At 34.8% G+C, this 15,102-nt stretch overlaps 3 protein-coding genes across 3 annotated transcripts; 2 read left to right on the top strand and 1 right to left on the bottom strand.

Moving 5' to 3' along the window:
- Positions 1-1,586: 1,586 nt before the first annotated feature.
- LOC107956334 (metacaspase-9-like) lies at positions 1,587-2,471 on the top strand (the record flags this gene model as incomplete). The annotated part of the gene is made up of 2 exons (XM_016892032.2): positions 1,587-1,836; positions 2,110-2,471. Coding segments are annotated over exons 1-2 (612 nt in total), but the record flags the coding sequence as incomplete, so codon positions are not given.
- An 18-nt stretch (positions 2,472-2,489) lies between these two features.
- Positions 2,490-3,675, top strand: LOC107956859 (metacaspase-9-like). The gene is made up of 2 exons (XM_016892352.2): positions 2,490-2,856; positions 2,941-3,675. Exons 1-2 carry the CDS (start codon positions 2,490-2,492, stop codon positions 3,186-3,188), a joined length of 615 nt encoding a protein of 204 aa, XP_016747841.1. The 3' UTR covers positions 3,189-3,675.
- A 1,493-nt stretch (positions 3,676-5,168) lies between these two features.
- LOC107955350 (transcription elongation factor SPT6 homolog) lies at positions 5,169-14,751 on the bottom strand. Its single transcript, XM_016891100.2, has 17 exons — positions 14,252-14,751; positions 14,059-14,148; positions 13,605-13,737; positions 13,369-13,435; positions 13,013-13,163; positions 12,800-12,929; positions 12,471-12,717; positions 12,196-12,381; positions 11,995-12,120; positions 11,521-11,907; positions 11,345-11,455; positions 10,471-11,250; positions 9,645-9,786; positions 8,361-9,529; positions 7,556-7,765; positions 6,508-6,973; positions 5,169-6,083 (listed from the first exon to the last, which is right to left on the bottom strand). The coding sequence occupies exons 1-17, from the start codon at positions 14,280-14,282 to the stop codon at positions 5,575-5,577; spliced, it is 4,935 nt and encodes a 1,644-aa protein (XP_016746589.2). The 5' UTR covers positions 14,283-14,751; the 3' UTR covers positions 5,169-5,574.
- Between the last annotated feature and the right edge of the window lie 351 nt (positions 14,752-15,102).

The raw sequence follows: 15,102 nt of genomic DNA, 5'->3' as shown, positions 1-15,102 counted from the left end.
GTATATGTATAATATGTATTATTCTTGAACACCAAAAGAAACAAATAAAATAGGCAATTATTATATCATTTATTAATTTGGTCCTTTCTAGTTAAATTTCGTCTTTTAATCTTTTAAAAGAATCAAATTTAACTATCAACCTTTTAAAAATAGACATGTTCATGGATTAGGCTGGACTCCTAAAATATAAAAGGGTTTGGACAAAAATATAGACCCAAAAAATGGACTTGGATAAAAGCCTCAAGTAAGGCTTTTTTTCCCAACTTGACCCGAATTTACAAAAAGAAAAAAATATTGTTTTCTCATTGTTTTCCTGCTATTTTACTATTATGTTACTATTTTTTTGCTGTTATTATTTGGATATTATATAAGTTTTATTTTATTGTTAATTTTGCTATTATTTTAGTAACATTTACTTGTTAAGTTACACCTATGTTAGTGTTATTTAAGTATAAAGATTTTTAAATTTTATTTTCAAGTTGTTGGGAAACATTTATTTGAATGTTTTTAGTGTTTTATATTTTTTTTAAATAAAATAAAAATTTTTATATAGGCAGGCAGGGCCAAGTTCAAGTTTTAGCATTTTTATTCAGGTTAAACTTGGGTAAAATTTTAGGCCCATTTTTCGAGCCGGGTCAAGATCGAACTTATCAAAATGAGCCTAAAATTTTGTCAAGCCCCAACCCATGGCAGGCCCATTCAAAAACAATCGAATTGATGTTTTTAATGAAAATACTAACTAAAACATTATATTTAAACATGGCAACTTACATGGTAATCCACATGTACTTCATGTTATTCTCTTAAAATTATATAAATATTTTTTTGAATATTTTTTTACTTCATGTTATTCTCTTAAAATTATATAAACATTTTTTTGAATATTTTTTTCATAAATTTTAAATTATTTATTGTTGTGACATATATGACAAATAATATTAGATCTGCATGAAGTACATGTGAACTACCACATGGATTGTCATGCCAACATAGTTAAAAAATTAATATTCTAGTCAAACATTTCTGTTAAAGAAGAATAATATAAAAAATTAATGATCAAATTTAACTAAAAAAATAAGAACCTATTTAACAAAAAAATGTAAATATTGAGAATTAAATTTCGAAATAAAAATATTGTAGGTGCCAACTTGTCGTGAGCTTATGAGTTATATGACATTGCATGGTATAACCTAAACTAGTTTGATCGTATATATATATATATGGGCAAAGGCGGATACAAGAGCGGTTGGCAGAGGCTCTGGTCCCCCCTAAATTGGAAAATTTCTATTTAGGTCCTTGAATTTTTTTAAAAATTTTAAATTAATAAAAGTAAAATTGTACTTTGACCCCTCAAAATTATAAAAATTCGATTTAATCTTTTAAAAATTATAAAGATATAGACTATAAAAAATTAAAATTTCATTCGGACTCCTTAAAAATTTGTTCTAGCTTCGCCCCTGTATATGGGTTCTTCCTGCAACATCCGAATTAGAAGACAAGCAAACTCAAAGACAGAATGAAAACAGCTCTTCTGGTGGGATGCAACTACCCCAAAGTTGAAAGGATGTATAAATGATGTGCATGCCATGAGAGACGTGATTTTGAAAAGGTTTAATTACTTTGATCCTCAACATGTTGAGCTCATAACCGATGAACCAGGGTCCCTAAAAATGCCTACACGTGCAAACATTATGGCTGGACTTGCAAAAATGGTGAAAGCGGCTAAAGAAGGAGATGTCCTATTATTCCACTTCAGTGGACATGGAGTTGAGGCAGACATGAAAACAGGCCGGAAGGATGATGCGATCGTGCCTTGTGATCTCAATCTCATTTATGGTAGGTTTTTTATTCTTCCTAATTAATGGTGTCTTATAGTGGAATTTGCACAATAATTTTATTTTATAAAGTAAATTATATTAATTTTAAAAAAAAATTGTCATTTCATTTTTTTATGAATAAAAAAATAGAAATATAGTGCCCATAGTAGGGTTTGAAGTTTGAACCCACAATTTCATAGTTTTCTAAAATTGACCCTTAAACATTGACCCATTGAAACCCAAAGTCAACAAATCGAAAATTCAACCTTAAATGTCAACAACATTGGATTAGATGTTGTCAACAACATTGGCCATCTTTTGACCGGAATCTTTCGAGACAACGTCAGTTTAAAATTCGGACCCTCTCAGGAGCCAAGGTCATTAACGGAGGATGAGGGGATTCTATTAAGTGGGTGCCAAGCCGATGAGCTATCCCTTGATTTGGAACCGAGTGACAAAACCCAAGGAAAGGCGTATGGGGCCTTTACATATTCACTTCAAAAGATTATCAACGAGACCAATGGTACATTAACCAAAAAACAGCTTGTGATGAATGTTAGGGATGAAACAACCAGCCTTGGATTTCACGAGCAAGACCCTTGCCTTTATTGCAGTGATAAGAATGCTGGTACAGCTTTCTTGGCTACCATTCCAACACCCTTAGCCTTACCCATGATTAAGGAGCTGGTGCATAACAAGAAAGCTGTTCTTGTGGGTTGTAATTACCCAAAGACCCCTTACAACCTGAAAGGATGCATAAATGATGTGGAGAACATAAGAAGGTTGATTATGAAAAGGTTTAACTTTGATCGACGGTTTATTAAGGTGCTGACTGATAATTATATACCAGGCTCATGGGCTATGCCTACGGGTATAACAATTAAGGCTGCACTTTATGAAATGGTGCGAACTGCTAGACCAGGAGATGTCCTGTTCTTCTACTTTAGTGGACACGGAACAGCTGTTCCTATTTTGAAACCCGGTCAGCCTCTCAGACTGGATGAAGCTATCCTGCCTTGCGATTTTAATCTTATCACTGGTAAGCCTACACCTAGCTTCTAATTTCCCATTGCATCCATGCATACGTATATGTTACAACTAATTAATTATACTGTTTGCACAGACGTGGATTTCAGGGATTTAGTTAACCAACTACCCGAAAAAGTAAACTTCAGGATCCTTTCGGATTCGTGCCACAGCTGTGGCCTCATCGACAAAGAGAAAGAACAAATCGGTCCCAACACTTTACGGAAGGGCGAAAAATCACCGGAGTGTATAACTCGGGGTAAGAGCATTGAATTTCATGTCATACATGATATCATAGACCTAGTATCAGATGCTGCCCACCAAGCAACAAACATAGCGGAGTAGTTTTTTGGATTTTTCGGAAGGAATATTGTGTCACTCAAATTCAATCACGAAGCTGCAAAGCAAAAGGGGTTATTGGATTTGCAGCCACATGAAGATAAAGGGATATTGGTAAGTGGGTGTGAAGCATACGAGACATCATTCGACGTGGTCCTCGACGGAAACTTTTATGGGGCGTTTAACGATGCAGTGGTGAAATTATTTATGGGAGGGGATGCTAAAATAAGCAATAAGGATCTTGTGACAAAAGCTCGAGATGAAGCAAAATGGATCTGATCAAACCCCTTGCCTTTATTGCAGTAATGCCGATTTACATGCAGATTTCTTGGGTGAGGTTGCTTAACCATTGATCGAAATGGTGTTGCTCAGGCTGTCAAAATGTAGAATAATAATGTGATATATGTTCATTGTTGGTTGCACTATTAGTAATGCTGTAATAAATTTGACAGCAACTGCTATCATTGTTTAACCGTGGTCCCTGTACCTTCTTACATATGTCTGTTTTGCGTGAAAATCTAGAGCACCCTCTGTATTGGAAGTTAAGGCTTTCATCCTTGTTCCATTTCCTATGTATATATATTAGCCTATGTTTCATCATAGTAAATAAATAAATAAAGGTATAATATCAAATTTAACCCTCAACATTTGCATCTTTTATCAATTTAAACCTTTTTTTTTTTTTTGAGATAAATTTGACCATCAAGCTTTTAAACAATAGTCAAATCACTTTTTTAATGAAAATGTTGACTAAAACATTAATCTTTTAACTATGTTAGCGTAGCAACTCACGAAGCAGTCCTTATGTACTTCTTGTTGCCCATATAATGGGGTACAATACCATTTGAAATAATAGAACCAGACACAAACACTAAAGACATCTCATAAACTCTTTAATTTGAGTTATTTAAAACTTTGAAATGTGACTGAAAAGACATTTGTTCTAAAAAAGATTTCTCATATTAACATCGACTCAATAAAGCAAAAAAAATATAAGCTTGGATCATATGTATTAAAATGTTGCATACTTCATAACTTCATTCGTAAGTAGAATTGAGATGATCCATAAGTTGAAAGTACATGAAAAAAGAATATCTTAATAATATTAATAATACATATTCAGATTCAGATGATGAATAACTCTATCAAGGAACAGATGATGACAATGAGTATTTGTTAAATGTTAAATAGGAAATAGCTCAACAAATATGAAATGTTAAAATAATTAGATAAAACTGCATATAACGTAACCAATTACAATTCGTTATGATTATAAGAGAGTATAATTATTGTAATTACCACCCTAATAATTACACTTTCATTCAATTATATTGTGTTGTCCAAACAACCTTAGATCTTTTCAAATGTAAAGAATAAATTACATATTTAATATATTTAATTTTAAAAAAATTAAAATTCACATATCAAATTACATATTGAATCAATATTCATATATCCAAAAAAAATGTTTATATATAATTTTTGAGATTTAAATGAATTATGAACTTTACTTCCCTAAGCCATTCCTCTCTCATTCAAGAGATAACTTTTATGAATAGTTATAAGTTATCAAAGTGGGATAATTTTTATGCATCTCTTGGAGAGTTTTATGCTGAATTGCTTCATTATTTTTCAAGTAGTTTTACTTGTAATTCCGCATTCAATTAGTAGACATTCTTTGTGAGAGGTTAACCTTTGTAAGAAGTTGGGACTAACTATTGAGGTCCCAATTAATTCTTTGTATAAGGATAAATCAATTGTACAATAAAACTTTCCCTGAATGTTTTCGACCTATGTTATAGGCATATGATAATCTAATATAACTTAACTAGATGTTATTTAAAGCTTGTTTCGCTTGGCGAATACAAAGGCAAATGTAAATACATCCCTTTTATTAAATCTTTTAAACATGAACTGGTTATATTTTCTTAATATTTACATTTTAACCTCAACGTGCTATAATTACATATCATAATTAAAGAAAAATACAAAAAAACATCCCTACTCTTACTTCAAATTATCAAACAATAAAAATATATACAAGAACGAAGGAAAAATGGGACCACAACTCCATCCTCCAATGTTGATCCTTGATTCCTTTTTTTACCCACATTCGTATTTACTTGGTAGTTGTAAGACTTAATATTTTTACTCAAAACCCTTTAAAATAAGAAGTTAAAACCTCACCTTAAGCAAAAATCTACCACTGCCATCTCTATGCCTACTTGATTTAAAGTAATAATAAATATATACACTTGCAGTACTAATAAGATTTGATTTTTATTAGCAAGAGTGAATAGGTAGCCTACACGCAAAGCTAAAGACGCCGCTTAAAAACTAAGCCCTATAACCCATGGCTTGGTTAAGGGGAAAAACAAAACTTCTGAGGGTTTCACCAACCACCAGAATTACTGCTCTTGGGAGCAGATCCCCATCCAGAACCCCCATTGTCAGTACCACCACTTGCTTGGTCCCAACCTCCACTACCGCCACCCCAACCACCGCCGCTGCCATTGCCACCTCCACTTTCAGTTCCAGAAGCACCCCAACCGCTGCCACCGCCACTGCCACTCCAGCCACTGCCGCTGCCATTGCCATTTCCACTTTCAGTTCCAGAAGCACCCCAGCCACTGCCGCTGCCACCTCCACTTTCAGTTCCAGAAGCACCCCAACCACCAGGGAAAGCGTCTGTACCTGGAGAGTTTTGAACTTTAGCTCCTGGGAAACTGCCCCAACCACCATCATCCCCTTTCTTGCTGCTACCTGAATCCCATTTGGGGGTATCATCATAAGATGAATCTTGCCCATTGTTACGCCCCCGGTTGCTGCTATATGAGCCACCCCTACCACGTCCACGACCACCACGTGGAGCACCACTTTGATGCCCATCTCGGCCACGACCTACATGAAACAATCAAATTGACCACAAATTGGACAAAACTTGAATATACAGGAATGTGTACAAATAAAGGGAGCAACATTCTAGGTAGCTTAATTCTAAGTTTTTCTAATGTACAGGCAATTATTACTAATTTTCTCGCACAACAAATGAACTTCATTTATTTACTGCAAGAAAATTATAAAAATTCAACAAAAGCTAAATAATTAGTCAAAACTAAAAAGATGCATTTACTGAAACATGTAGTCAAATGGTTCGGAATCAGGCTGGCTTTTCCATTGTCAAACAAACTTTGGCAGTTCACATTCAGAAGACTAATAGAAGAACTAGTGGAGAATTTGAAAATGTCAAGTGGTACTCAGTAAACGGAGATGCATTTAATAGATAGATTTAACACAAACAATAACTGGTTATTTCAATGTTTACCTGTTCTAGAACCTGGAGTGGAAGATTGACCCCTGTCATATGAATGCCCTTTCCAACCACCCATAGATCCCCCAGAAGAGCCATCAGCACCAGGGCTCCGCATTGGTACCATTGCCGCAACTGATCTAATTGATGGAGCTGACTCATGCTGTGGATCGTCAATATGCTTCTGGAAATAAGCAACCAGACGATCAATGTCCTCGAACATCCTTTTTCGGAACTTGAATCCCTTAGGATATAAGCCAATATACTCGTGATGTGGATTCGAAGTCCGTATATAAGTAAGAATAAAAGTGCCAGGATGTTCATGAGAAATGCCAAAGCAATACACTATTCTCATAGGATACTCTGATTTCTCAATCTTTAGAAGCTCATCAACCTCTACTTTAGTTCCCTTCCTGAACTTGCGATAACTCAGCATTGCCTTCAGATGAGACACAAGGGGGTCAACATATCGATCCATTACCTGCAATTTAAATGCATTCAAAAGACATCCATTACATACATTCTTATGCCTCGCAATATATCATTTTATGTTACAACAATTTATTCAAAAAAAAAAAACAGATTTTCAATGTTAATGGTTTCTTCCTAATTTTGTTTAGGGGGCTTCTGCATTCAAAGATAATAAATAAATATCATTTAATTCATTTTTATTAAGATGATCCATACAGCTTTAAAGCCAAACACATCAAGGGGCAACCATGAATTCTTGCCCAAGCAAAAAGAACAGTCAATTAAAAGTTCAGAATCCTCCAGTGTAAGTCCTCAAGGTTTAAGGCATTGACAAACAGGTTTTTTGTATGATGATAACAACCAAAAAACAATCAACATTCATTTCTTCAGCATCTATGTTCTAACCCTGAAATCTGTCTTCCAGTTTATGATCAGCCATTGTTTCTACAAGTGCACAAGATTCCTACTGCAACCTAACTCCCAATTAAGCAAAATGCCTATATGGTTATTTCCAATTTATTCACATCTCTTGCAAAGTTTAAGGCATATATCAGAAAAACCCAGGAAAACAAGAATTAAGAGAATGACTTACCTCATCCAAATCCTCAAAAGTGTCTTCCCCAATTTTCAATGTCTTCCCAATGCGGAGCAGGCTGGTAATGTCCTTGTGTTCTTTTCCACCTTCAACTATATCCTTGTGAGCATAAACTCCATTATAAACTTTGAGAGTTAAGGTTAGAAAAGAAGGCCCACGAGAACTGGGACGGATGATGCTTTCTCCAGGATCCTTATCGGATAAATACTGCCCAACACAAGAAAAGAAAAACATGATTAAATCCAAATATATAGTCAGTCATCAGTTTAAAGAAGCAAAACAAAATGAGATTGCAGATATTTCATATTTGAGAAGGAAGCAAGGTGTCATGGCTTTAAGCAACCACAAGCTGCCTTGGACAATAAATGCATCCAAAAGCTGCCAAATGTGCAACATCATCAAACAATCAAGTCATCATTTGTTAATTTTGTATATTCTATGGGATTAATTGTATTATTAGATGTTTGGATACCTTAGGTTACAGCAACTGGTCTACTTATTCACCATTACATATTCATCAAAACAGGGTTATCAATCCAAAACCTGCCTAACGTGCAACATCATCACAAACAATCAAGTCATCATTTGTTAATTTTGTATTTTCTTTTTGCACACGAAAGATGCATTAAGATTGAAATAGTATTATTGCAAGATTGGAAGTTGGAACAAGGAAATTGAGAAGAGTTTATATTTATTCTTTTGAACTTATAGAATATACTATATGACCACATACAAGGGTGAACTTAAAATTAATTCAAACCAATCAAAGGTATACTTATAAAGTTAATTACTCGCAACATACCTCAATAGCTTCATCGGCAGTAATATTTTGGAAGCGTGGATGGACAATCATCCTCGGCTTAAAATGTTTCTTGGCCATTTCCCTCTCTTTACGAGCTTTCTCTTGGTCACTCTGTATGCTGCTTCGCTCCTCATGGTAGTAAGGGTCAAGGTTCTGGACATGCTGGTGTCGGCTTCTCATCTCACTGTCTTTACAAACCAGGAACACCTGATACCTATTCTTTTGAATTGATTTGATCTTGCAGGTCAGGATGTCACCTTCATGCAGCCTATCAGACAACTCGACAATATCTCTCGAGTCATCTGCATAGTCTTCTTTCATAATCATCCCAGTCAATCCAGATTCAAGAGCACAAATAGCCCGTCCACCTTGCACTCTGCGAACTGTTGCTTGCACAACCCGGCCTTCTGCCAGGGCATCCTCAGTTTCACCCGAAATCATGTAGAACTCCTCATCTTGACTTGGTTCTTTATATGGTTTCCGCCAATCCTGAAAACCCTGAATTAGTTCCCTTCTTATATCAACAAAGGTCTCCCTCTTACTCACGCGCTTCTTGCTTTCTAGATAGTTATCAAGACGAAGGCTTTTTAATAAACTTGGTCGGTCCCTAACATGTTCTATTGCCATTTCCAATGCATCATCATCATCATTTTCACCTTTAAAATCCTCATAATAAACATCTTTGGCCAATTCCTGGGCAACAAGATAAGATTCTGGATGTATTCTAGTGTCATCCAACAAATCAATGAACTGGCTGCTATTGGCAGCAAGCCCACTCCGACGGACACGTAGAAAGGCTACCGCATTGACAAAAACCTTCTTCCCAAGTCCATGGGCTTGCAAAAAGTCTTTTCGACTGAAAATTGTTCCAACTCTTACTAATGACCTCTGCAGTGATGCTGCCTTTCTACTCCCAATACCAGAAATGAATTGCAAAGGAGCAAACAACCATTCATGGCTTGCAGCCAAATTAACATCAAGGCCAACCTGGTTTGCAACATCAACCAAAACCTGTTCAATTATGCTATACTTCTCATCTGCTGTTAGAAAGTTCTCCATGGGATTAAGCTTCCAAGACAATATTTCCTTCTCAGGGCCACACAGAGTTGCAACCATTGCCAGTGGATTTTGAAGATAACGCCCAAGAGCAACAGCCCGCTTAACAATGCCTGATAATATTTATAATGGACTAGATCATCAATAAATCAAGATGGATAGAAACTTGCATACCTAACAACAATTCAAAAACTACAGGCAGAATATTGTGAATGAAGATCTATTCACCTGATGTGCCAGGTAACTGATCCGCTGAAATCCGAGAATTTTCATAGAGACGGGGTAGAGACTCATCCCCATATACAATGCTCAGCTCATCCATTTCATGCCCAACATCTCTAGGATTTTCCTCCACCATCTTAAAAATAATCTGGTAAAGAAGACAAAAACTAGATAGCATGAAGAACAGACCATTTAAGAATCACAACTTATTGAACACTGAAAATTCATTCTTTCTGCTAAAAATGACATACTTGATATCAGAATATGATCTGATAACAATGGAATATACTAAATAAGCACAAGGAATAAAAGGACCAACTATACAAGACAATTAAAAATTGAGAACCCAACAACTTCATAAACAATTACAGTTCCATTATCATAGTTAATCAGGATGCTTGAAGCAAGTATTTCAGCAAGTAATTTGGGTCCTTTCAAGAGGAAAAATACAGAGATTTGTTCTTGATAACATGTGGGTCTTTTTATGAGGACAAGAACAGAAATTTTGCTCTTCATAACATGTGGGATAAGTGATCAGAATACTGAAGTAAGATTTACCTTTAGACGGTTCCCAAAAAAAAAAGATTTACCATTAGAAGATAAGAAATTCACTGAAAGGGACTTAAATGACAATAGGCCTTAACAAAGTGAGACACATCTCAAACAATGATCTGCAAACTTAGAAGTGGTAGAGACATGCTAAACTAATATTTTGCTAAAATAACAACAAAAAGAAATTAACCAAGAAAAACAAAACTAAAACATAAAGCTAAAGGACACTATTTTTGATAAATGGAAAAGAAAGCCTACATCTCAACAATGATAAGCCTACCTCATAAATATCATCTTTCAAGCGGGTACAAGACAAATTCACAGCTCCAAGAACAACAACATGTGGTTGATGATCAGTCATAAACTTCAAAACACGCTGCTGATCATTTTTCTTGCGTTGCTGGTCATTAATATTTTGAGACCGTAATGTAAGAGAACCAGTGTAAAGCACATCAAGCACCTCTCCGGATGAATCTAACATCACAAAAGTAGTTGCAGGCTTCCCAGGGCCCCAACAGCATGCCATGACACGTGGTGCAGCTTCCTCGTCAGAATTAATATCATTTTCCTTCTTTTGATAAGGCCCCACGGAAACTTTACTCCACAAATCCTTGCCATATTCCAAAAGTAACCAGTTCTTAGCTCCACTAGCCAACAAGGATCTTGCTTCTTTCTCCATCGATGGCAAAAGGAAACCAAAAAGAGCATCATTCAGTATCTGCTTTCTCTGTTCATTCCATTGTTGAGCAGATTTACTGACGCCATTACTGAGATATCTTTCATTACATTCTTTAATCAAGTCATCCATAATTTTTACTGGCAGCTTAAAAGTTACTTGAAGAAGCTTCTCCTCTTCAGCCTTCTGGATGAGAAGCCACTGTGCATCCTCAAATTTGCTCAATGGTTTTTCCCGCAGCCACTTAACACCAGCAAACTGATGGAAAGAATCTATGGCTATTTTTCCATCAGGTGTTGGACTGGTTGATACTACAGCATTCTCCATATGGATATTACGAACATATGTCTTGACAGATGGCTCACAACTTATCTCAAACGCCGCCTAGAGGAAAAACAATAAATAAGTAGACATGATAAAACAAGGTTGTTATGGTCAACAGTAGTACTTATTTGTTCATAAGAAGAACACTGTATACCATATGTCTGGCTCCTTTGAGGACGGATTGTGGAGTCTCAAACATTGCACATGTAAAGTTTGAAGCCATCTCTTCTGGTGTCTCCTTAGGATCTTCCAACTCATCAACAGGCTACAATCAAAGAATGAGCATTAGATCTCAATAGAATATAGCAGAAATTACCCAAGCACACTTACCAACTTTTCAAGAGATAGCTGAGATCCAAGTTGCTGAGCACTGTATCCAAACTTGCTTGCAACCTCCCAGAGACCAGCCTTATAGCAAATACTATATTGTGATCTCCTCTTTGGCCTCTTATATTGACCTTCATCCGCACCAACCTCACCTGGTGGGAAATGCAAGTTAAACTTGGCATCAACATCATCAACTTCCCTTTCTGATTCTGCATCCTTGAGATCTTTAAGAATTGACTCAAAAAGTTGTTGGTTCAAGTTAAGTCTTGTCTCATCATATATCCGACGAGATTCTTCTTCAAATCGCTTACTATAATATGACTGAAGGCCACTCTTCCTCTTTTGAAGAAGCAGCCATTTCCGGTCCAGATCCCGAATTGCCCAAAGTATCTAAAATGAAGCATAGTATCCATTATTAACAGGAATAAACTTCTGAAGTTGATTAGATACACGATAAAAAAATTTTTGATTAGTTACCTTGTGCCACTTTATTGTAGGTTTTTTATCAGGTTTTTCCTGATCAATATCATCAACCTCATGTGGCTCAGGATCTTGCAGCAGACTCAGGCACTGCTCCTTGCGATACATAGCAATAAAGGGAATCTGAAAGAAAGAATACTAAGAAAAACGAAACCAGTGCAACAGTAGTCATGTATCAATCAAATCAGTAAGTCGTACATCTAATTTCTGGACATGTGTTAGGTCCAAAAACCTCATGATGTCATCCTTGTTTATAGAAAGATCCGTCCTTTCTTTACCAAATAACAGTACTGCACCACTAGTAAGCTGTTTATGCATCCAGTTGCTCTCTTCTATTATGCTCTCTTCATCCATTGGAGGACTGCCAGTGCTTTCCTCAGAAATCTACAAAAACAAATGTGAAGCCAATCGACTTATGTTAAGAGAGATTAAGGGAATAAATAGTTAGAACATTAATAACTATATCAACAAACCTGCATTCTTTCTGGAATATCAATGGTCCGAATTTCATCATCCTTTACCGTCATATACTTTTCAGAAAGAACAGTGGGTTCGAATTGATCTTCAAGTCTCCTTTCTTTCTGATCACTATAATCTAATCCCTGTTTGCGTAGCTGCAGGAGTTCATCAACATCACCAAATATATCTTGAGCTTCCTTTAAAGCAGATGACGAAACATCAAATGCATGCTTTGATTTCTTATTCTTCATCTTCTTCCGTCTACAAAACAAGTTACTTCAAGAGACTTCCAAAATTAAAGTATAAAAGGGATCGGCATATTCATGCAGCACATAGGTTGTACCTAACAGAAGCCCCAGGCACATCATCTTCTTCTACAATAAAGTCTGCCATTTCATCTTCTTCACCCATATCTCCATCCTCTTCCTCTTCTATTTGTTCTTCATCTTCAGGAAGATCTTCAAGAGGTTGCCCTAAAATATTACATATACCAACCAGTTATTTAAAACTGAATTCAAATGATAATGATAATGGACACTATGCTTAATATACAAACCATCATCATCGCCAAATAAGGTACGCTTAAGCTTTTCCTCAGCAGTTGCTCCACCCTTCATGCTACCATCAAACTCATCATCAGAGAGCCCATATCGTACCCCATCTAAATCCCTTTGAGCCTTTTTTAGCCGCTTAAATTTCTTGCTACCCTGGAAAAAATTGTGAAGCAGAAAGCTCAATTACATAGGTAAAACAGTTGCGCAGGGAAACAAATTATACAAAAATAATCAGTATGATCAAATCTACCATTAATTCCGCAAAACTAAAAGAACTTAAATGAGATAAAATTACACTCATAGAACTTAACAATAATCATTTTTTATTTCTTCGGGGCAGGGAATCAAATCTAATAACCTTTGGTACATTAACGTCATTCTCCCGGAGGAGCTCATAGTCATCTTCATCAAGATCCTCAGCTTCCCTGAAAACATTGATATAAACATCATCAGAAATTAGCTAAACTACCCTCTCTGACTAATAGAATGATATGAAGCTTTCTTAAACTAAATAAAAAAATACTAATAATATCTCATCTTCATTTTACAGAAAATGTAGCAGTAACATAGCATCAATGGAGGAAAAATACTCACTTCTTCTTTCTTTTTTTCTTTTTTTTCCGCCTCTCCTCGTCGCTATCTTCCCTCTCTTCAGCTTCATCTACCTCTTCATCCTCCACATCATCAACTATGAATCCATCATTCTCATATTCATCTTGCCCCTCATCTGTTCAAAACAAAAATAAATAATCAAATAACTACAACGAATTTATGAACCCAGAAAAAACTGAAGAACACCCTCCCGCCCAAATGAGCAAAATATAACACCCATCATTCATGGCATTCAACCCTAATTATTTTATAATGAATTCATGAACCACTGACAAAACAGGAAAAAAGAATAACACCCATCATGGCATTCAGCCCTAATTTTATTTTCTTTCTCATTGTTTCTCTAAAAATTTAAATAAATAAAAAAACGAACTCAGAACTCAAAAAAGATCCCCAATATTGAAAGGAGAAATTGGATATCAGAAACAAGCTATACCGTCTTCTTCTTCGTCGTCGTCGTCAGGGTCGCGGCCATTGAGTGTGTCTCCCTCAATGGGCTCTCCATCTTCGTCGAGTTCCAACTCCTCTGCACGCATTGAACCCCCAAACCCAAAACAAAAAAAAACTTGTAAGAAAATTTAAGGATTCGTTAGCAAAAAAAAAACCAAAAAAAATTATTACGGCATCACCTTCTTCGTCAGATACCACGTTTTTGCCCATAGTTCAGAAAAGAAAACCAATGCAGAGAAAAACAGAGAAGGAAAGACTTCACAATTTGCGAGTGGGATTGAAACCACCTAAAATCGTTCTGCTTTCATCTGATAGAAAACCCTAGTTATTAAATATTTAAATAAATAGAAAAATTTACTTATTCTTAAATAATAATTTACCTAAAATTTCTATAACAAGCATATGAAAATATAAGAACTTATTTAAAATACAATTTTAAATTTAAAAATATTAAAAACACTACAATTACTTATTATAATATTTTTAAATTTATTAATAATAACATATGTAATATATAAATATTAAAATGAAAAACTCATATTAAATTTTGAGTAAAAACTTAATTGATCAATAAAATATATTATCTATTGCATCTCAAATCAATCAATAATATTATCAATATTAAATTTTATCTCACTCGTGAAATGGATGAATGAAAATTTTTTAATATTTTATGTTAAAAATATATTTATAAAATTATTTTAATAAATGGTTATTAAGTAGTGATAAGAGAATTTTATTTAAGTTTACTGATTTTATGTTAGATTCTTATATATTTTTTTCGGTTTTTTTAAATATTATATGAAAGTATTAAATGATAAAAATATCTTTATAATAATATAAAAAAAAACCTATCATTTAATTTAAATTTCTTTTAACTATTAAATTTATATTTTTTGTCAAATCACCTCAAAATAAATAGAAAATTAATATTTATTAACATTACTTGCGTAGTGGCATTCATGTGAAAATTTGACTATCAATACAAGTTTAATAGCTAGAAGAGATGAAAAAATAAATAGAGAACTAA

This window comes from Gossypium hirsutum, chromosome A06 (genome assembly GCF_007990345.1).
Source record: "Gossypium hirsutum isolate 1008001.06 chromosome A06, Gossypium_hirsutum_v2.1, whole genome shotgun sequence".
Taxonomy (NCBI): Eukaryota; Viridiplantae; Streptophyta; class Magnoliopsida; order Malvales; family Malvaceae; genus Gossypium; species Gossypium hirsutum.
Note: the sequence above shows the minus strand (reverse complement) of the source record. Positions and strands in the feature narration are given on the sequence as shown.

Coding starts and splice junctions, on each gene's coding strand:
- LOC107956859 (XM_016892352.2), top strand. CDS start 2,490: ATGATTAAGGAGCTGGTGCATAACAAGAAAGCTGTTCTTGTGGGTTGT. Junction 2,857..2,940: donor CGATTTTAATCTTATCACTG/GTAAGCCTACAC, acceptor CTGTTTGCACAG/ACGTGGATTTCAGGGATTTA.
- LOC107955350 (XM_016891100.2), bottom strand. CDS start 14,282: ATGGGCAAAAACGTGGTATCTGACGAAGAAG. Junction 13,164..13,368: donor ATGACGTTAATGTACCAAAG/GTTATTAGATTT, acceptor AATTTTTTCCAG/GGTAGCAAGAAATTTAAGCG. Junction 12,121..12,195: donor CACATGTCCAGAAATTAGAT/GTACGACTTACT, acceptor TCTTTCTTTCAG/ATTCCCTTTATTGCTATGTA.